At 41.6% G+C, this 22,821-nt stretch overlaps 1 protein-coding gene across 1 annotated transcript in view; it reads right to left on the reverse strand.

Moving 5' to 3' along the window:
- Nucleotides 1–7,276: 7,276 nt before the first annotated feature.
- The window catches only part of TMEM131 (transmembrane protein 131), a 93,829-nt gene continuing 78,284 nt past the window's right edge, over nucleotides 7,277–22,821 (reverse strand). The window contains 12 exon segments of the mRNA XM_030958867.1: nucleotides 7,277–8,014; nucleotides 8,016–8,288; nucleotides 11,612–11,775; nucleotides 12,990–13,087; nucleotides 14,158–14,254; nucleotides 14,361–14,482; nucleotides 15,110–15,284; nucleotides 15,940–16,098; nucleotides 16,246–16,370; nucleotides 17,595–17,722; nucleotides 18,912–19,087; nucleotides 22,166–22,761. Of these exon segments, the coding sequence (XP_030814727.1) occupies nucleotides 7,934–8,014; nucleotides 8,016–8,288; nucleotides 11,612–11,775; nucleotides 12,990–13,087; nucleotides 14,158–14,254; nucleotides 14,361–14,482; nucleotides 15,110–15,284; nucleotides 15,940–16,098; nucleotides 16,246–16,370; nucleotides 17,595–17,722; nucleotides 18,912–19,087; nucleotides 22,166–22,761 (2,194 nt within the window). The 3' untranslated portion in view covers nucleotides 7,277–7,933.

Here is a 22,821-nt window from a genome sequence, read left to right on the forward strand (position 1 = left end):
TTTCTGTTCTTTGCTCCTCTCCCTTTCCCCCAGTCATCCTCAGACAGCAGCTCCAAAAGCACCAGGTGGCTTTTTCAGTGAGGCAGTGAAGTGCTGCTGATTTAGGTTCTGAGAATTCAGTGGGAATTTTACTGAGTGGAGAGGTGGGAAAGTGACTTCCCATTTTGCCAGGGGGGATTGTCAGTGAGGGAGGAAGGATGAGTGCCATGGGGCATTTCCAGGGACAAATAGTTTTTTAGGGTGAATTTATCCTAGGTTAGCTCCCTGTTTCTCACAATTTGGGGCGAAGGCAAGAAGCAGCCTCTTGTTTGTAATTCTGTGGCCCAAATGTTCCCTCCATGAACAGGATTGCTGCAGTGGGGCTTGCATTTCATGAGCAGTGCTGTTCTGCTGGTGAGGCTACCCAGGGGCCAGAGAAACTGATTTTCTGTGTCCTGCTTGGACAGGCACAGAAGTGAGAATTACTTAATTAAACAGACAGTTAGTAGGTAAGATTCAGCAAGCAAATAGATTCAAGACTTACCAACCTGAATTAGAAACCTCAAAATATCTGTACTTTGTATAGGAAAACCCATCCCTATCTTATGTCCTGTCTTGACAGTGTCTTTTACCTTATATCTGTGGAAGGGCAGAGTAAACATAGCATGGGATTTCCACATGTATTTGCACAGGTTTTTTAAAAATGATTTGCATTTTTGGAAGTAAGTTTGTCAGAAGTGTTAGCTCTGAGTTGATTTATTTAGTGCCATTTTGGTGTTTTCCATTGTGTCACTTTGTCTCTACTTCCCCTTCTCTGAGTATTCACTTCTTTATTTCTTCTTGGGCTCTCATCATTTGAGTCCTCAGAAAAAGAAGATTATGATGTTTATGCAGATTGTGCATAGAGTACTTGAACTAACTTCTGAGTTTGTCTCTATGGTGGAATTAGTTAACCAGAAAGATGATGGCTCATCGATAGATTGTAGCTGTTTTGTTTGTTTGTTTTTATTCTTATTATTGGTTTTATTTTATTGATACATTCCTGTCTACTCTCAGGCTATGGACATAGATAAACAACAATATGATCACTATTCTTGATTTCGTATTATAAATCAAGAGTGATAGTTATTTAGAGACTACAAAACTGGTGAATAATGTTACTAAAAAGGTGGAGAAATAATTTGGTGTGGTGAGCAGATATAAAAAAAGAGATTCTGAAAAAGATTCTGAAAAAGATGCACAAGAGGAAAGAAAGAAAAGTTGTTCCTTTTAGATAGTTTGATGAAAGAAATATCAGAATAAATACAGGAAATAGTTTGATTGCATTAGGCTTGTCTAGCATGTTGTGACAGTATGTTTGAAGAGAAGCAAGAGCCTGGTGTGACTGGTCTGTGCCCTGGTTAGTGGACTTTCCCTACTGAACTGCAAGAACTTTCAAGTTCCTCTTGCTGTAGGACTCGTGGCACATCACTGTTGAGGAATGGCAGCTGTGTAGCCTGGCAGTGGGGAAAGGAGTGTTAATTTTCCCAGTGCACAATTAATTAAAGCAAAATGTTACTACAAAATCTGAAAAGTTTTTTTCAAGGTGTCAGGATAAGCCTTAGGGGAAATCCTAAAGCCACTGGCACTGCTGTGGTGTCCAGATTGCTCTTTGCAGCCACAGAGGGGGGCTGTTGATCCAACAGTGGAACTCTCATTCCTCACTCTGCAAAGGGAGGAAATGGCATTACTCATATTTATCGAGTATGGGGAAGTGTTTTCCAGTGTGCCAATTTAATCAGAGTTCCTAAAAGCCTTTTTCCCCCCATGAGTTATTATTACTGTATAGACCAAATCAGTCTTTTCACAAGGAGGCTCCATTAAATTACAAAGTCAGGACAAACACTGTCCATTTTCTGAAGTTCTCTGGTGCTGAACCTGCTGACTGGAGCAATATTCAGTTTTTATTGTTCTAATAACTGCACCATATGGATTTTTGCATGCAGTTGATCAATGCAAGGGCACTAAGCTCACAATGCACCTCATTCTCATTCCACATACCTGGAAATGTGGATTCAACTCACAGCCAGTGCCCAGCTCCCACATTTTCACATCTGAAATTTATTTCCACATAACCATGAGATACTCTGTGTGCTGACAGTTGCAGCATGGATGTTTGCTTTCTGTTTGAGCAGTGATGAGTTTTCCATTTGGAGCATTTCTTTAAAATGTTGAGTTCAGCTGCTTCAAAGAGAGGACGATCTTTAACAGGAACAGGACCACAGAACCATTTAGGTTGGAAAAGACCTCTCAGATCATCAGGTCCAACCATTGATGTAACACTGCCAAGTCCATAACTAAACTATGTCCCCAAGTGCAGCGTGTGTTTTAAATACCTCCAAGGATGGTGACTCCACCAGTTCCCTGAGCAGCCTGTTCCAATCCTTGACAACTCTTTCTGAAGAAGTTTTTTCTAATAGCCAATCTAAACCTCTTTTTTTCCACCCTCCCTTCTTCACATACACATGAAATCTGAATTTCTCACTATCTTGCTAAATTCAGCTGAACTATTTTATTCCTTGTGTGCCTCCCTGTTATTTCAAAGCATTAACATAATATTTTCTGCCATGGCCTTTGCACAGTTTAACTGAAGAACTAAGATACTATTGATGTGTTCTTAAGATCTGTTGATTTTTACCTCCTTGAACTGGAGATCCAGTCTTCAGCCACAGAATGGAATTTGGCAGGTGGGCAAAGTTTGGCAGCTACACCTGCATGGGAAGCTCACAGGAAGAAACTTCTGGTTTGGGAGAAGACATAAATGAATATTCCTTAAAATTACCCAGAAGATTTCTAGCACATCAGGAATTCCCCTGGGAGCTGCAAGCTGAGTCATACCCATTAAATGAAGAATTTTGCATAGCTTTAGGGACCTGCTTCATTCTTCATTGTCAGACTCTTCAGCGTTGGCAGGATTTTGCTGCTAATTAAATGCCTGATAAGGACAGGCTAGAGCAGGACAAGGAGTGATGGAAATCCCTCCCCCTTCCAGGAAGCCAACAAGAGCCATTGAAGGAGCATTTCAGCCTCTCCTCTGATTCCATTTTCTGCATATTTCCCTCTTGACAGGCAGTGAGCCATCCTCACTGGCTTCTCTTGTGTCCTACATTGCCATAGAGCAGGTTAATGTCCTCTCTCTGGTGAGCAGTCTCTTCCCTGGCAGTAACTCCAGAATGGCCAGGAATTGATGCTGGATGAGGCAGAAGCTGCTCCCTGGTACACTTGTTTCCCAGTAAGAGTCTTACATCTAAGCTGAAACACAAAGTGATTTCATCCTGCCATGGACTCATACTAAAAACACTTAGGAAACTTTCCAGAACAGCTAATTTGTTTTGGTTTGGGGTTGTCTTTGTGTTGTTTGTATTTTTCTTTTCTTTTGGGAATATTTTATTAAGCCCTTAACTATAAAATGCTCAGGCTGTATCTATTTAATTCTCCCTCCACCCACCCCCACCCTCTTGGTGCCCTCCCCAGCCAATACCTTTTTTCTCTCTTATGGATGCTACACTCCAGATGCTCTGGCTTGTTCAGGGCAAGTAATTGAGCTGTGATTTTTCACAGTTTGCAAGAGAGTCCCATGTGAAGCTTGTTACTGCAGTGTGAAAACATCCCACTCACTTCCTGCTGCCACTCAAGGACTACTTCAGTGTTATCTGGCAAAAACTTCAGGAGACTGAGTGTACCTCCTGGAGATCCCACTTTTTCCAGTGCTAATGACACTCTGACTCAAACATTTGCTTCACAATAGGCAAATAGAGAGTGAATTTTCAGATTTTAAGTTTTCATATACAGAGTTCTTTCTGGAGGACTACTATTTGAGATCCCAGCTTGACAGAAACACCTCAAGGGCATTTTCTCAGAAAGTGGACATAAAATCTGTATTGACACTTCCTTCTTTCTGCACTTCTCTTGTACAATGTAATCTGCTGTTTAAGATCAGCTGATCCAACTGATATCCTTGGATCTGAGCAGCTACCTTTACACAGTTCTGCTCAAAAAAAATAAAAGAAGTTTTGTTCAGGACTGTCCTCATGTTCCATATATATAAATTAAAAAGGTAATGCCCTGCTTGCTGCTGGATTACACAGCATGGAGCAGCACACCAGCAGCAGCAAGCATGGTTAGAAGTTGTGTTCAGAGGGCTGTTGAAGGGCATGCTGATCCAGTCATCTTGAAGGCTGCTTTAGTTTGTATGTGACTGAAGCACCAGCTGAACATGAAGTCCATCGGTGAGTGGCATTAGACAAAAACAGGTATTGGGCAAAAGACTCAGTTTTGAAGCAGAACCTGTTTAACACAAGGTGACTGAATGCTCTTCCAGTTGCACAGCCATACAGTAGAACCTGGATTATTTTCAATCCCTCTTCTAACAAACTGACTCATTGAGAGCTGCAGTTGTCATTGTTCCATAAGGCCAAAACACTGGAGCTCAGAAATCCTGCTCATAATTAAAGGTTGGGAAAACAGACAAAGCCCAGTTAAAGCTGTACTTAGTGTTAAAATACCTGGGTGAAATAGTGTCAGTGGAAGAGCTTCACGCTTTGTGTACTCATTTTACCTCCCATTCAGTCAGGCACAGCTCATCATCAGCTGAAGTGCAGAGCACAACTTCTGCACGATTTCACACTGTGCTCCAGTGTTGGGAACTTGCTGTTCAGTCACATTCCCATCCCACCTTGCTTGCCTGCAGGTAGGTACCCCCCAGCTCTGTGTTTCCCTCCCAGGCCAGGCACATCCTGCACTACAGAGCTGTGGCCAGGGCTGGGCTCAGTGTGTCTGCACCTGTGGAATAACCAACCACTCTCTGTTCCTGGAACAGCACATCCTGTTCTGATACAGCCTTACACTTCAATAAAGGATCTAATGCCTTTCAAGGGCTTTTGGAAATAGAGCTCATGGTAATGAAACTGATTTCACATGTTAAGGCCATACTTCCTACCTCAGACTTCCTGATTTCAGTAACAGGCCAGGAACCTTTTAGGCCTTTAGTCTATTTCTTAGCACTGGCAGAACAGAATTGCCCTTTAGGAGCACCAAACTAATTGGCAAAATTAACAGTAATTGTTTCTTTTCCTTGCTGGGAACTTTGCACTCCTGGTAGTTTCCAGATCTGGAAGAGTAGAGCTGACTCAGGGCAGTTTGGCCCTGATTCTACTCCAAAGAAATGTTTTAAATTATCCAAAGGGCTGTGAGCTCCATGGTTTCCAGGACAGCCTGTCTTCTGAGCACTTTAAGATGTTTTTTCCTCTGGTCTTTTTACTCCATACAGAACTTCCCTTGTGTCTGAGCTTCAGTCTTTTCCATGCTGCTTTTGCAAACAGTAAGCTTTGCTGCCCAGCTTTTGCCCTTACATTTCCCCATGCTCAGCCTGTCCTCCCAGCACACTGCAATGTTTCCAACCCCATCCAGATTTTTATGCAAGACTGCATGTGTTTTGTCAAAATCTCATTCCTTTTTATTTTTACCTCATCATAAGAGGTCTGTCCTCTCCACAATTCTGTGATGGTGGATGCTTCTGTCTCCTTACCACCTCACCCTCTGCTTAAGAGATTTTTAGTGCATGTCAAGAGTGGCTATACCATGGAAGATGGAGAGTAGGTACCTCAGGAAGAGGCAGCAAAAGCCATCTTGTACATGTACTTACCATACACAGAGGTTTCTTTAGTTATACCAAACTTTTGCCTAGATTTTATTTCACCCAAATTCCTGTCAATTGCAATTATGGCTTCTCTTTAAGGCAGCTCTTTTGCTTTAAGTAGGCAAAACAAAGTGAAGATGCTCTCCAAAATACCTTGGAGCAGCAAGATAGGACACGCAGGAGTGTTTAGGCTTTGGATATTTCCCTTGGGAGAAAGACATGATTTTTCCCCTCTTAGCAAACTGAAAACTGTGTCAAAGATCTTCATACTTCAGGTGGTTTCACTGGAACTGGTGCTCAAGGGGAAGCTCTTCCAAAACAAGAACTAAGAATATTTTAATATTGGCCAAGGTTATTTGCATTATCACAAGGGAATGGCTCACACATTTGGGGGGAAGCAGGGGTGGGTCAGGGAAAGGCATCTAAATTACTTGTGTTTTGCCTTGTCTTGTTCAAAAGGAAATGTTCTTAAACCAGAATTTTTTATTCCTACCCTCACTGATTAAACCACTGCAGACTATTATCATCTCAGAATTAATTTCTGTTTCTATCCTCCATGGAATCAATTCCAGTGTAAACAGCTGCTGGGTAAAAGAGATGGCATATGACCTTAAGCAGCTCCCTTCACCTTGAAGTTACTGCTGGTTATCTTCCCAAGCTCCATTTGCAGAGAAGCATGCCCTGGCATGTCAGGAGCTTAACTGCTTATTCTTTATTTTCATGCAGTAAGAGACTTGTTTGCTTAGTTACTCAGAGGGAAATTGCACACAAATCCAAGTTGAACATTTCGTGACCTGGCGTGGCTCTAGAAGTACTCAAAATTTTAAGAACAAAGGAGTTACAGCAAGTTTCTATTCAGGAGATCTGTATCTCTGAGCTTCTGCTGGTGGCACCAGGAAGGCAGCAGCCTGACACCTGGAGAGTCTGTTCACTTAAAGCAAGCTGGGAAAGGGCTCCCTTGGTTAAATAAATGGGAGATATATTATGTTGCATACATATCCTTTATGCTAGAAGGAATATTAACTAAAATATACAGTTCTTACTCTTTTACTGGATGGATTCTGATAAACACCTGCTGCTGTAAATTGGTAGCAGTGCCACTGAGATTTACAGTGCTAATGTCTGTTAATGGTTTCTGGCAATGGAAGGGTTCATTTTTACTTGGCTTCAGCTCAGATTAATATATGTAGTCACTGGGCTTGCCTTACTGTTAATGAATGGAAACAGGCACCTTACAGGGACAGATAAATCATATCTAAGAATAGCAACATTCTTGTTCAGACCCATGCAAGAACAGTGTTACAAAGGGATGTGGTGGAGCATAAACAGCAGCTGCTCTTATCCCTGATACCTGGAAACTCAAGAATGTAGACATTTTTCCAACCTTTTGCTATCCAGTGAATTTTCAAGTGGGTGGCACTGCATAACCCTGAAAATAGTTTCTATTCTCTGCTGCAATACAAACCCACGCTGTTGAGAAGCCAGGTTTCATCTGCAGTGAAGTTTCTGGTAGCACAGGCTCTGTGTGCAGTAGATTTTGGCACAAAGACTGTGCCGAGTGGAGTCATGAACACACAAGTTCAGAAAATACAAGGGGAACAGAACTACAGCAGGCAATTCTTGAAAAAAGCGTATTTATTTTAAAGTACAACCCAAAGTTGTATCTGTAAGAAATGCACATGGTATCTTGTTTCTTGCACAAGTCTTGGCTGTGTGCATTTCACTTCAACTTAAAAATGCATTCAGGTTTACAAATGTACAAACAGCATAAAGTGTATTACAGTCTCAACAGAATGCTCTTACATTCAGCCACTTTGCTCTTAAGGTTTTGTGTTGGTTTTGTTAGTATTTTTTGTTGATTTTTTTCCTTTTTTACATTCTTACAACCTGTGTTAACAAAGACAGCCTCATTTTAAAAAAATACTCTGCATTTTAGCACAAAGTGCCTTTTGATTTTAAATTAGAACTTGGAGGATAACACTGGAAAAAATTTAAAAACCCAAACTTTTCATGAAAGTATTGCATGCCAGGATCATTTTAGAGTTCAAATTGTTTCCTAAATAAAGATGGCAGATGGTAAAATATGAAACCAGTGAAACTGTTCATATTTACAGGCTATAGCTGTAGTTGGGATTTGTGACCACACCCAGACATTTCCAAGCTTATCTGCAACCTCACACTACCATATTGCAGGACAGACTTTGAAAAGGAGCAAGTGATGAAAGCATGACTGATGGGGAGTGGGGCTGGGGGAAGCAACGGCCTGAAAACAACGTTTCAAAAATTTGCATTCAGAATTGTATCGTGACCTGGATAAGAGTTCTTTCTTTTTGCTTTAGTTTTCATGAGGATAGTGTGAATTTGACCAGGGATCTGAACTTCTTCTTCCAATTGTTGGGCTCCAAATTCTCCAAGGATTGTAGGTCTGTCCCATGTCTTCAGCAGGATTGGCAACGGCGGCAGCAGCGGGCGGTGGCGGAGCAGCGGCGGAGTTCTCACTACCCATGAGATCAATGCCTGACAAGGCGTTTGCTGGAGTGGTGAAGGGAAGGCCACTGTTGAGATTACTTGACCAAATGGAACTGCTGAATGGAGTGGTGGACCACAGGCCACTGGGGTTGCCCAGGATTGACTGCAGTAAAGACAGAGCAAGGAAAGTGGCGGTTTGGTAAGCCTCAGTTTTCACCCTCCAGCCCCCCAAAAGAAAAGTATCTATCAGCAGCATCAAGAAGCTGCTCTGGAACCCCTTCCATCCTCACTACAACACAGAGCTCTGTCTGACCTCCCTTTACTAGAGCTTGCCCAGAGAAGCCACACTGCTGCTGCAGCTGAGAGCTCCAGGAGCTGCACAGGCTGCAGGGCGCAGTCGCGTTGCAGCTTTCGAGCTGTTTTCATTGCAGTGAGACATCCCCATACCAGAGCTAATTTAAGCACTAGGAGTGTTCAACACACAAGGGCCAAAACATTAGGCTTAAACAAACTAGTTAGAATGAGGTAGATAAACATGGTTCAAGATTCAAAAAAAATCAAGTTGTACTGGAAGATAACAGCAAAGTCCTTTTTTCATCTTTTCTGCTGTTTGCAGATTTATCACCCTGTAGTCAGACCTTGTCTGTTTTGGGTGAACCTACTCATGTTCAGTCCCACTGTACCTATTTCATATTCCCAGTATGTACTTTTTCCCCACCCAGAATTTCTCCAGATGGAGGGGATAGGAGAACTGGCCAATTATCACTGAATTCCATAAAGTCTGTCCTGCCTCCAAGACACCTGGAAGTCTCTGACAAATGGTCATGGTGCAGATGCAGAGTTCCAGCACATCACAAATGCATCTGAGATATACAGGACAGGTACAGCAAGCCTAGAGAATATATGCAGGGACACAAGGCCCAGGTTCTCTCAACTGTATTTTACTAAAGCCCAAACAGTAGCAAACAGCAAGCAGAGGAACCTGACCCGTGGTGTGGTGGAAAGTGACACCAGGAAAGAGCCAAAGATGGAGATGAGAAAGGTTAGCATAACTTTCTGCTAATATTAGCACAGAACCTGCTACATGTAGGCTGCTGGCACTACATAACCCAGTGTCAACAGATTTAATGTACATAAGCTGTAAATTCAATTTGCAAATACACTGGAAACTTGATACACCCAAAAGGCAGCAGACTTGTTGAGTAAGTGCTGTTAGGTACAAGCATCCTTATGTTTGGATTTAGTGGCTGGAGATAGGGCACCCCTTCCCAAGATCTCTGCCCTTGGATAACACACACTAAAGGTTAACCAGTATCAGTGTACCCTGCATCTGAAGATTTAAATAAAAAAATCCCTTTAGGAAAGAAAACAAGGTAGAATCTGAAAATTTCTCCCTTTTAGGTTTTTATTCTCTGCTGTGGAATGAAGAAGACAGGCTCAGTCTAATCATACCTGAAGCTGGCTGGATGCTAACACCCCACAAAATTTGCTAGCAAGAGCTGGGCAGGAGTTCTGAGCATTACTTGGGGGCTAACCAGGCCAATGACACCAGAACTCTACGATGTCACTGAGAAACTGAGCCAGACCAGGGTCACAGTGTGTTACTGTCACATAAATAAATGGTTATATTTAAGCTATGCCAGCATTTAGACTACTAAGCCTACAGTGTGAAATACTCGCTCAGCTGCTCAGAACCTACCCTAACACACTAAAGTCCATCCTATTTCCTGCTGCAGGCAAGAGGCAGGAACTATTTGCTCCTACTTGTCCCAAAAGTGTTTGGGAGATCGTGATAGAAAGGCTTACTCATAAATCAGAAGCCACCAGGAAAGGAGCAGCAGAGAAAAGCACCCTGCAATGCCCTTTCAAGGCTGGTGGAAGAAGGTACAAAGTGGCTGGCAGGCAGAACTACACACAGAGAAACAGGAATGGGGAGTAGGAGAATGTGGTTAGAAAGAAACCTGGGGAGGAGTACCAGCAAGGCAGCCAGGCTGGGGGGAGAAACACAGAAGCAGAGTTGTGCATACAAGGAGAAAGCAAGAGGAATAAGGAAGGAGAACAACCAAAATCAACTCTCCAGAAACCTTCCTAGAAAAAGGGTAACACAGGAGCCACTGCCTAAGTGCTGTTTGCAACAATGCTTTGGCTCTTGTCCCAGAACAGAGGAAGGGGCATGGCCCTGGCCTGGTACCTGCTCTCTTATCAGGCACCTAGAGCAAGGAGGCTCAGTAACAGGAAAAGCCAAGCTTTCCTGTTCTGGCTTGCCATACCCACTTGAAAATACCCCTATCATTTACAATAGCCTTGAGTATTTCAGTCAATTTGCTGCTTGCTTCTTGTTTATTATGTGATCTTCTCCTTGAGTAAACTCCTAAAATATCTCCTCCCAAATCAAAGTACTTAAATGGAGTACCTGACACTTCTATATCATTTGTCTGGCTTCCTTCTTGATGCTTCCTGAAGCACACTTCTAAATATTTTTCAGAAGCAGCTGGGAAATACGAGTTGAGAGCTAGAGAGCTTGTTCTGGTTGTCCTCAAGCCCTCCCTCTATCAAATGCTGAGAAACCTGCCCTCCATGTGACCAAAATCCAAACATCTTTCCTTACATAGTTTCAGTGAGGTTCCAGCTCTGGTTGTAACCACATGACAAGGATGGGATCTGCAAGCCTGTGTCCATAAGAAGCTGTGTGACCTTCTTTGGCTTCCCCTGTCCCTGCCTTCCCCCACTCCATCTGAACTACTCCCAGGTGAAGTAAACACTGCCTCTTACTCACTACAGAAACATTTTCAGAAGTCAACATGAAGAAGGATTTCAGCTGGCAGTGAAGACAGCTGTTGCAGCATAAGTTCTAGTCAGACACAAGGATGACAGTGCAGCACTACAATCTGTAAAGTTGGGATTTTTCTCCTTCTTTTGCTATACTCAAAATCTTCATCAAAATAAGTAGTCAGTTTAAAGACTTCACTTTGTTTTCAGTCCTTTAGTGTTTTTTCCTAAACTGAAAAGAACATATTTAAGGTCTTTTAGATAGTTTTTTGGACCTTTTGTTAATTTACAAACAGGTGTAATACTGCATTCAGAAAGCAGAATCAAAGTGTGGAAGTTATCATGTTGCCTATTTTGCAACTGTCCATCAAACTGAAGTAACATATGCAGTGTCCAGCCATGGCACAGGAGAAAACCTGAAGGATGTGGGAGAATAACACACTTTTGTAAGTGCTGCAAGGTCCTCTTGAGACAGATATTTTTATGGGAAGCAGTGTCCATGGATTCATCATTTGCAAGTGAGGAGACTAATAACTCTTTGTCCAACAGCCATGTCAACTTAAATACACCAAGGTGAATATATGTAAATTCCTTCGTGTTTAATTCTTCAGTTAATTTCTTTTCATCCCAAATTCCTCTGAATTAAATTACATGTCACATACAGAACAGGTTGGTAACAGTAATAAACCATTGTATTTGGATGGACTGAGTACTTACTGCAGTTGTATGAGTTGGGGAACTTGAGCTTGTTGGCCAGGAGGGTACAGAATCTGTAGCTGAAGGATCCCAGATGGATGATGGAACATTATTGAACTCATTCCAGTTTCTCTGAACATCCTGCCCATAAGCAGATCGAGCTAAACCAAGCTTGCTAAAAACCTCTAAAAATAAAATGAAGTAAAAATGAGGACATTACTCTCCCTCTTTTTCCAAGAACAATACTTTTCACCATTATTTCCCATATTTTTCTAGCAGGTCCTGCTGCAGTGATATTAGAAGGTAATACAAATCTCATCTCATGTGACCAGCATCAGACAGGGACACAAAGTTTGTCATGGTTATAGTGGGGAAAGAGCTGAACCCTTGCTGTGAGTAATTCAGTCCAGCCTAAGCTCAGCAGTATTCAGAGTCCTGGTAGTTCTCTGTGACTGCAGCACTCCTTTGCCTTGCAGCTCTCCCTTCCCAGGTGGCTCCTGGGAAGAGGCAGCACTGGGAGTGCCCCAGCCCTGACTCCATCTCTGCTACGAGAAGGAAAAGGGAGCACCAGCAGTCATGGCTTGCCTGTTTCTCACACACAGAACTGATCCCAGGCCTTTTACTGGTGCCCTCAGAGCCACGGGTGCCAAGTGTTGCTGATGAAGAAGAAAGAACCCCACAGCAGCAGCAGCTGCCATTGTTTGCATTTCCAGCAGACATCAAACTGTGGCAGTAAATGGCATTTTATCAGTAGACACTGATGCCACATTCAAAGTTTACTTTGCTTATCATCTTTTCAGCCACCTCAAAACACACCACACGTGCCCCAGTACACAGAGCAACCATGCCCTGCAATCTCAATGCCTGGCCACCTCTATTACATTTATGGAAATTTACCCAAATATTTAAATACATTAATTAATTAATTGCTGGGTTTAGTATGCACCACTTCATTGTGCAGCTATACAAATACTGCAGGAAAATACAAGAGGAAAGCAACACAAGGGCTGGCTCACTTAACAGAGCCACGGTTTTAAGCAGGTGTTTATGCTCAGGAAACCACAGGCCTACTGGCACAATTGTGGGACCTACAGTAAAGTTCTGGGGGAGAGATGGAGAGGAAGAAGACTAAGGAAATAACCCCCCAAAACCCAGAAATTTTACTGCAGCAGAGAAACTCCAAACCCAAGTTTCTCAGTCCATCAAACACTCTGTGAGATTTTCACTTTCTCTAGAGTGAAACTCAGAATACAATACCAAATTTTTAACAAATGTTCCTACACAGTCTTCCCTTTCAGAAGGGAGGATGGAAACACTGTATTTAGACCAGTGGAATGAAGACACAACATCTCTCTACCTGTATTTGAATATGGAAAAATATTTGAACAGGAGAACTCACCTCCAGTTAAGTTAAAAGAGTGTCCAAATGCAGAGAAGGAGTTGAGAGGTGTGAAATCAGGACTGCTGGGATTGCTGATAGGACTCCACAAACCTGAACTACATTTTATGGAGGAACAATACCGAACTTATTAACACAGTACTACTGACAATATGAAATTACTGATCTATATAAAAAAGTATGTGTGTACATATATTTAACTATTATATTTATATATATCTATATAAAAATATATAGTTAAACATACTAAATAAATATTTAATGGTGATTAAGAGTTAGGAAATCAGTTTGGCTTTAACAATTGATTTTGGTGATATACATTTTCATGTGTACACACCCAGCTTGGAGTAACACAATAATAAAGATAGTGCTCTTTAATCTGTAGAATGAGTATCAAAAAAAAACATGAGAGGAGCTCTTTGGATCAGTTTTTCAGAAAACTCATGGAGTCCAAGGTTTTTTTCTCAAGCAGATAAAATGACTTGGAAGGGATACAAATACACTCATGAACAAGCTTCTTAAAAGTAACAGCTGAGTTAACTGGAAGCAGTGCTAAACGTCCACCAAAACAAACAAAAACTCCAATGCACAAACCTCACTCAGAAAGTAATTCCTTTACATATGGAAACTTAAATTCAAGTCTCTTTCCTACTCCAGAAAGCTTACTGCTTTTTACAACAAATTGCCAAAATGTCGGAAGAGACATGTGCCTCAGAGAATGTGACTGAGTGCAGCTCTGCCCTGCTCCTCCTGAAAGCACAAAGCCCACTGACAGTTCTGGTCTCTGTGTTAAAATAGGAGTGAAAGGCTTTGCTGTAAAGCAAGGTACTCTGCCTGTCACCCTTCAAATGACCTTGGTACACACCCCTCAGCACTGAGAGGGCTAAGCTGATTTCTCATTGTGTGGATGCCCAGGAACAGAATGTTGAGTTACTTAAAATGAGGAGGAAAAGGCTCCCATCAAATCCAGAACATCTTTCTCTCTACTTTTGAGTCACTTGCAACTCCTAAACTTTTCTGCAAGGTGAGAGATGATGTGCCTAGACTTTAAAAATAGTTTTAAAAAAGCCTAACCAGAATGAATTCTGTCACTCCCTTCAAAATACCATTAATACTCAATCTTCTTTTCTAGTGGTCCAGGTATTTGCCTAGAGAATATAAAAATTACCTGTCAGAGCCATCACTGTCAACAACTGTGTGGGAAATGCTGATATTGCTGGAAACATCTGTCTTGCTTGGAGAAACCTTTGGTAAACCACTGCCACCTGCGAGAATACGTATGTAAAAAATGAGTAAAACAAACCTCAGCAAAATAACAGATTATTCAGGAAATATTTGGAATTATTAAGAACTTCAAACTGGTTCTAGTACCTGGACTTTTGTCATAACCTGCAGCTACAGCAGCAAAAGTGGGGTTTCCATTCCTGCCTGGAAGAGAAGCTGCCTTTGCCAGCTTATGTTTGGTACCATTAGGCTGCTTGGGTTTTGTTTCACTAAAATGAGAAAGAAACAAAAAAAAAGAGGGTAAAAAAGAGTAAGGTTTTGGACTTCAGCAGTTTGATTAAAAAAGCAGCAATTTAAGCTAGCATTCAAGAAAATGTTTGTAACAGCTGAAAAGGGTCATGTAATTCAGGGGAATTGTAGTGGAATCATATTGTTAATCCTGAGGTGGTTAGGAGAGCAGCGGCTGCTCCTAGGATGGGTCAGGGGCTAGGGCCTACTATGTGGTAAGAATGTGCTTGGTGTGCCATTGAGAGTTAGATATTTTCTTGTAGGTAGAGGCTCAGCAGGAGCACAACGACATAGGCTTGGATTATCGCTACTGCTACCTCTAGGATGGTTAGTAAGAAGAGAACTACTAGAGTTAGGCACAAAACTGCTGGTATTGTGGAAAATAGGGCTGTTGTGGCTGTAGAGATGAGTTGGATCATAAATTGGAGATAAATTTTTTCCAATTTACAATGTTTCACAGCAAGGCAAGATATGCACAGTGGTGTATCTGCAGAAAAGCAGTTTCCATGGGAAGAGGAAATGGGGAATAGGGAGATGCCCTCTGTGAAGCACAGCTCTGCAAGTGCTCAGTGCCTGGGAAATCAGTAGGAGGCAGGATCTGGACTCACTTGCTGCAGCTGCTGTTGACAATGCTGCTGTAAGTGCCTCCCCGTGGCCCGAAAGCAAAGGGTGTGGCAGGAGGAGGGGGAGATGGAGAGGCGGGCGTTGGAGAGGGCTGCCGCTGCTTCAGGAAGGCGTCTGCGTTCAGGGTTTGCAGGGACAGCTTATAGAGGTTGTCTGTGGCTATAAAGAGAAACACAAAACATCTTCCTATAGGATTTACACTACAGCAAAGGCTTGTCAAACTTCTGCTATCCCTTTTGGTCAAATGGAGGAATTATGAGAAATGCTGTTTGCTCCCAGTGATGGAAGCAGCAGCTCCTTCTCTATGTTCAACTATGGTTATTCAGGTCTGCTGTTTATTTTCAGAGAGACTGATCTGCAACACAAACAACCAGGAGGAGGCGAGTTGGTTCCCACACAAGGGATTTGTAACAGTGTCCCAATAACCACTGCATTAAGGTGTTTTTTAGTGTTCCCTCTCAAGGACAAATAATCTAATTAGTTCCAAATTTGGCTGGAGCAGACCTGACCAAGCAAAACCCCATCTACTGTAGAAAATTCATATTTTTGAGCAGTAATTATAATTTTCTCAATTTCTCCAGCAGCTTCTGAATCGTGTTCATCACTGGAGAGCTGCAGAGTGACCTATGTTCTGCCCACGTCATTTTCAAACCTCCCAAATCATAACAGATGCTACCAATATGGGACCTACAGCAGAAAATTGGAGCTCAGCTATGCAGTGAAAAGGAGACAGGAAGATCTATAAACAGATCAAGTCTTTCTACAGAGATTAATTGCAGAACACTCATTCTGCCATTGTCTAGTGATTACTTACAGCTGCCAGCTTTGTGGAGAGGCACAGAGTCCCACTCTGGTGGTGGAGAATCCTTTTCCCCTTCTGAGCTGCTGGTGTTTCCTAGCTCCTGTGCAGAACTACTGGGGAGAAATTTTGCTAATACTGATGGCCTGTTCTCCATTAACTTACTGCTTGGACCTATTAAAATAAAAGAAAAACCAAGTGTGTGAATAATGAACTGGGTAGCTTTCTTCTCACACCAGACTTAGAATTAAGCACTCAAGAGGGGTTACAGACAATGATATAAAACTCTTGAGGTATTTAAAAAAACCAGCCTCACACTACCTCTTGTTTTGGGGAGGTTTCTTGATTTAGAGCTACTTGACAAAAGGTGTGGTGTAGAGATCTTGGATGGAAAGGTTTTGCGCTGCTTGTTTTCCAGTGGGGGAGTATAAGACAATTCCAAGGGACTAAAAGAAAACAGAAATTATTTTATTTCAAAGCTCTGAAGTACTGAAAAGCACTTTTATATACACACACACATATATATATATGACCCACACTGCTCCACATACTATATTAGGCTCACTCATGTTCCAGAAGCAGCTTTCACCCTGGAGCTCCAGGATCACAAAACCCATTTGATTACCCAGAGGCAAGAAGAAACGGCAGCTGCCCTGTTCCTATCCCTATATACTCCTGTCAGATCCCATGCTCCTAATACACTATTGACCTAAATATACAGGACTGTTTTTTAATCAATAATATAAATCTACTTAAATGTACCACCCAATTCAATTGGCTGTATACTGCTCTTTTTCTCCAGGTATTTGATTCTGTCTCTCAAACCTTCTAGGGAGGAACTATTTTCCCTGTTTCTTGCAGAAGAATTCCAAGCCAGCTGTCATTGTGGCCTTTGAAAACTGTCACACGTAATGAACTTGTGAGTTATAAGATAAATCAAAGTACATAATTGTGAGTATAAATAAGGAGGAGACATTGCCAGGCAATGTTTTCAGAAATATTCTGAAGAACAATAATTTCTTCTAACTGTAAACTCAGTCTACTATTAATTACAGTAGGAAAAACACAGTTGATATATCATATCTCCATTTGGTAAAGTTTACTTTTGGGGCGCTTGGATATCAATCTGATTTCACAATACTATTTTGGAATGAACTAGCTATAGTAAGCCTAAGATTCTTCATGTTTCCCCCCATCTGTGCTCTGCAATCAACCACATGCCTGTAAGGGACTGGCAGTGGCAGCAGCCGCCTTTAATAAAGCATCCAAGACTGACCTTACTCTATGACATGAAAAAGAAAACTGAGGCCACAGTTTCTCAAGGGCAGCTAAAGGTACTCACATTAATGCTGGCTCAGTGTGCTGCCCCTAGAATCATTAACCTCACTTTTTGTATGCAATACCTGTTATAAAAACCTTAACATCACTTTGCCCGATTTTCATCACTGGATTTACTCTCACTTATGAACTGTGTTTCCATTAAGTAATTTATTATTTGCAAGCTTCAGATATTCCCTGACATCAGGAACGAATAGGAGGTTGCTTAAAGATACCTGTTGCTGGCATGTGCCAAACTGGCAGCTACAACAGTCAAATACAGATAATTTTATTAACCCATATTGCCTTTAAACATGATACTTTCCCTACTAAACAGCCTTCATTATGCTTACCTGGTTTTCACATCTACAGGGATTTCTTTCTTGATACTTGTAAGCACTTTTTTGGTTTTCTGTTTTACTGGGACTATTTCATTTTCAGGTTTTTCTGCTATAACTTTTCCCTTTTGTTTCTCAGGTTCCTATAAAAGACATAATGACACATTAATAATCATGAAAAGCAAAGTCCCTCTTGCATCAGAACACACATAACAAAGAGGGCAGAGGAAAGAATGCTGTTGGAAAACATGAGCATTTTTGCAGTATTAAAAGTATTTTTTCATGACTTAATGAGTTTGCCTATAAAATATGGTTTCTATTTTATCTATTTAGAGAAGCAGAAATGGAAATAACAAATTAATGAGCTTCAAGGAGATCTGATGTTTGCAAATCCACAGCTCCCCTGGCCACGGCCTCTGTGTCTATTTAATATGATGCTAGCTGTGTACTGAGACCTTTACTGCATCTCCAGCATGCAGTCCAGGCCACCTAAAACACACTCTTCAACAAAGCAAATAATATGAGCAACTTCACCATTCCACTTATTTTGTTTAACCACACTTCTAAGACCGTCTAAATATAAGTATATTCTCAAATAGCCACCCTGAAAATATCAACAGTAACTTTCAAGTGACAACTTACTAAACTGTAACCTTTAAATATATCCCATGGATTTCTTTTTTCCCACAGCTATAATCCCTGTCTTTTACAAAGTTCAAATTTAAGATATCAAAATTTAGGATTGGTTTTCTTCCCTTTGGAATTACCTCTCCTTTGTTTGTCAGAGTTTGCTTTAGGACAAAATATCTATGACAATCCAACCACTACACAAATTGTAGACATTAGTTTATTACCTTGGAGCAGGTGAGCTGAATAAGTTAAGCAAAGGTAGGGGTATTGTATAAGGTAATGAAGTTAACTATGTGCTGACAAGTTACCACCACTGATCTGAGCCTTTATAACTGGCAAAAGGCATGATTTAGCATGCACCTTAATTACTGAATGAAATTAGCATCCACACTTTGGCATTTTATTCTGCAAATAGAAGAGGCCAGGAGATAATCACCACAATGGTGCTGACAGCTGCTCGCTAATTCAAGCCACAGTCACCTGGGCATTTTTAGTCCTGAGACTACAGGACTCAAGCATGTTCACACTCAGAGGTGCAGATTTGACACACTGAAGGCAAGAATTGGGAAAGCTGCTTTTTAATTAATATTCTTCCTTTATTAGGTATGATATGAGGATGGTGTGGGGGAGAGAGACAGCGTTCCTACTCCAATGGGTGACACACGGCCATACAAGGCCCTCCTTTTCTCAGCAGCGTCATACCTCTTTGAGAAGTGGTTCTGTATCTGGGTTGGAGGTTTCTGTTGTGGTTGAAGAACTGTCATCATCTGCCAAGGAATCCTTCAGCTCATCCTCCTGTTGCTTTCCTTTCCCTCTTCTGTCCTTTTCTTCCCGCTTCTTCTGTGGCTTAGCCTTGCGCTGAATTGTTTTCCCTTTTCCTAGAAAGATAAGGATGTTTCAGATGCTCAGCAGCTCAGAGACAGGAGAGTTCATCTCAGAGGCTGCCCCACATGATTAAGCCTCTGAAGTTTGTTGCCTGTTATGACACACCAACCACTTTTGCTCCTGTGCACCAAATGTGAGCAGGAGAAGAACCCTAATGATCACCACATTTATGCTCCTGAGCCATGTCCCCATTGTCTTTCTGTGGATGTGGGCACCTGGTTGCCTATAATTCCTTTCTGCTCTGTTCCTGGCATTCCTTTAAAACACCAAAGAATCAAATTTGACAGTTTAACCATGTAACATTAGATTTAAACATAAATTTCTGAGGATGGCAAAAGCTCTTTCATCCAAACAAATGAAGAACAGAATGAATGATCAGCATTCTTGTCAGTTGGAAAAAAAAACCAACAAAACACAAAACAACTTGAAATAAGACTAGTGTGGATGAGAAAAATCACTAACAGTGTTTGTCTAGCAAAGAGGTAAAAAACCCAAAAGACCAAAACCTGAAGATCTCACAGCCAAGTATACTTTCTCTTCCTGAGATATTTAATTCCTTCAGAGTAGACTATTCTCAATACAAAGCAACTGTGCATGTGTGTGCGGAGTCTTCATAAGCTTACCATCACCTGCTGCTGTACTCTCACAGGATTTGAGCTTTCACACAGTCTTCTGTCTTACTAGCTGTAGTATGTGCCTTTACTCATAGGATCCTTCTTGAGATACTGCTCTTCAAAACAAGCACTCTCATTTATGAGCCACACAGTGCCTGCATACAGCCTCCTGGATGGATTTAACTGTTCACTCAGATAAAGACTCAAGTAACCTGTGCTGAATAACTGGATTCTGCCTCTTCTGGAATTTGTACTAGCTTAACCTGGAATTGAGACTGGAAGCACCCTGACAGCTGTTATATTTCATTTGGCAAAATGGCAAAGTTTGTACCAAACCAGAAATTTGCCTTCAGTATTTTGGCAAATACCAGATACAGATCAGTGCCTTCAAACTTTGTTTTTTAAGACATAAGTATCAGTGTTTTCAGTATCTAGGACAACAAAAATATTAGAGATAAAAATATTCTTTTTAGCGTGAATGCAAATAGATATGTAAATACAAGTAGATCTTCCTAGGAACATTTTTTCAAGGTTGGCTTCCAGCATACTGGGGGCATTTTGGCTGGGCCTCAGAAGGCCTCATTCCAAAATTTGCTTGAAATGTAGTCTACATTCAGCATTGCTAAACAGTTTAATGTTCATAATTAGAAAATCTATGTAAAATGTTATCATGACATTAAAATGTAACATAAAGCAGCTGTATCACAAAAATATAACACAGCCTCCACTGCAGTCTGCAAGGATCCAAGTTTTAGGAAGCTGAAACAGAAGACTATATAAGACAGGGTCTTATGACAGACAGGCTTAGTAGTCCAGAAGCTGCTGCTTCTGCAAAAGTTTGTGATTAGCTTTAAATACTTCCCTAAAGACAAATACCCATGTGTGTATGTAGGTGCAGATAGATTATGGAACTTCCCCTATGGTTTTACACTTTTACATTTCATAGAGGACCAATGGAAATGGGCACACTACGAATTCAAACTTGGTCATCTCCACATACTGCATGCAGCTGCATCACAAAAAGCTCTCAACAGCAAGAGCTGCTTCCTTCTTAGGGGGAGCTAGAAATGGAAGATGCATTCCAAAGTGCTTTCAGGCATTCAGTACATGGACTGGATCAGTCCACTGCACACCCATGTATGTTCATATGTAATCCTTGAGAATGTTGCATCCTCACAGACACTTTGCTTTCCAGAGCTCCAACATTGCACTGTTTGCCATTATGGACACCATCCATGAAACCTCCCTAACATCACATCATCTTCTGGAGTCCTATTTAGCCTTTATCGAACAAATATCTGACAAACTGATGGCAGTTCTCTTAATTCTCCCAACCACCTATCACTGAAAACTAAAAACATAACAGCCCAGAAACAGAGTAGTATATTTCAGTGTGACACCAAAACCTCCCACCACTTCAGAGTCTCCACTTTGAAAGTCCAAGCACATCCTAACATCCACTCTGAAATAATTAAGAACTTTCTACTCATTACCACCTAACCGAGTGAAGCCTTTGTCTTTGTTGAGGCACAATCTTACAGATGTTGGTTGCAGTGTTTATATGCCTTCCCATGATTAATTTTCTTAACTTTATCTCTAATAAGCAACACAGTGCCATTTCTGTACAAGTGTTGGTAGCAAAAAATGAAAAATTGTTTAGAAATAAACACATTAACACTAAATGATCATATAACTTTGGGATGCAATTGAAATTGCTAGTGCAAAAATCATAATCAGAAATCCTATTTCAAGAAGTGTTCATAAGAAGGCAATAACAGACATAATTTCAAAAGTCTAAACATATCTAATGTATGAAATTCAAGTCATTATTTTAAGCACTACACAACTGGAAAGATGGATAAATAAGTCCAACTCAACTCTAGCCTCATCCAAAAATGAATGTAATGTATAGACACAGGTGCCTTATATTAATTTGCTGACCACCTGACATTAAGGATTTTCTACAACTGCAAGTCTGGGCATGAAGAATTCCATTCCCAAACAATACCACAGGGGCTATTTACCCATCTCTCCCTCTCTTCCCCTCCTCCCTTTCTCTCCCTGCCTCACTTTTCACAATACACTAGGACAACTTCCTTTTCCCTTCCTCAACCTTGATGGGGAGCCCAAATGATGGAGGTGGGAGGGACCCAAAGGCAAAAGAGTAGCATCAAAAAGCATTTTTCTTTTTCAGAGAATCAGGTATCTAGATATTCACACCTGCTTTCATCACAACATGCCACCGTTTTTGCAGGAAGAATGACAAGCTAGCACTGCACAGTGAACATCACTGCCTTAAGGTAACAGAAGTGTTCAAGACACAGGCACACAGCACAGGCAGGGAACCACAGAGAAGCACTCCCTTCCCACACTATGAAAACATGGCCTTTACAGTTGATTAAATCTTGTCCTGTAGTTTACACAGGGAGTCATCCCACTAAAACAGAATTGTATTACCTTTGTTTTTTGCTAGTGGAGATGGGGGCTGTTCTGTAAACACATCAGGGGAAGGGGATTCTGGGTGGTCAAAGTCTTTTTCCATAGTTTCTATGAGCCCAGTGAGATCTGAATCCTCCGAGCTGTGCCTTCTGCTGCTGGCACACTCGCCCTGAGGCGGGCTGAGGAGCGGGAGCTGTGGCAAAGCACTTTCAGTCTGCTGCTCTTGCTGCTGGGGCCCGGCTGCTGGGGGCTGCTGGAGGGGCTGCTCTGCCAAGGCTGCTGCCTGCTGCTGCATCAGCTGCTGGTTCTGCCTCGTCCCCTTGGCTCTTTTGCCCACGGCATGAGTCTGAGCTGTGGCACCTGAATCCAAGGTAAAGGGGCCCGTTCTGTTTACTGACTGCATGGAAGCTGCTTGTGCTGAAGTCCTGTTAGGTATACTTGAATTGGTTTTGGATTTGATGTTTTCAACATCAGGTGCATTTCTATTGCTGTGAAGGTGTGCTGTTGCATTGCATTGCTTATGGTTCCCTGCACCGGATCGCGAAGACGAACTGCCTGCTCCATAAATTCCTCTGGATGAACTGTGATTAGAATCCGATCCAAGTGTATTCAAGCTGGAAGAGTAACACATGTTTAAACATACTTTGCAGTATTTCCATTCTTCACCAAGAAAA

This window comes from Camarhynchus parvulus, chromosome 1, assembly GCF_901933205.1.
Source record: "Camarhynchus parvulus chromosome 1, STF_HiC, whole genome shotgun sequence".
Classification (NCBI taxonomy): domain Eukaryota; kingdom Metazoa; phylum Chordata; class Aves; order Passeriformes; family Thraupidae; genus Camarhynchus; species Camarhynchus parvulus.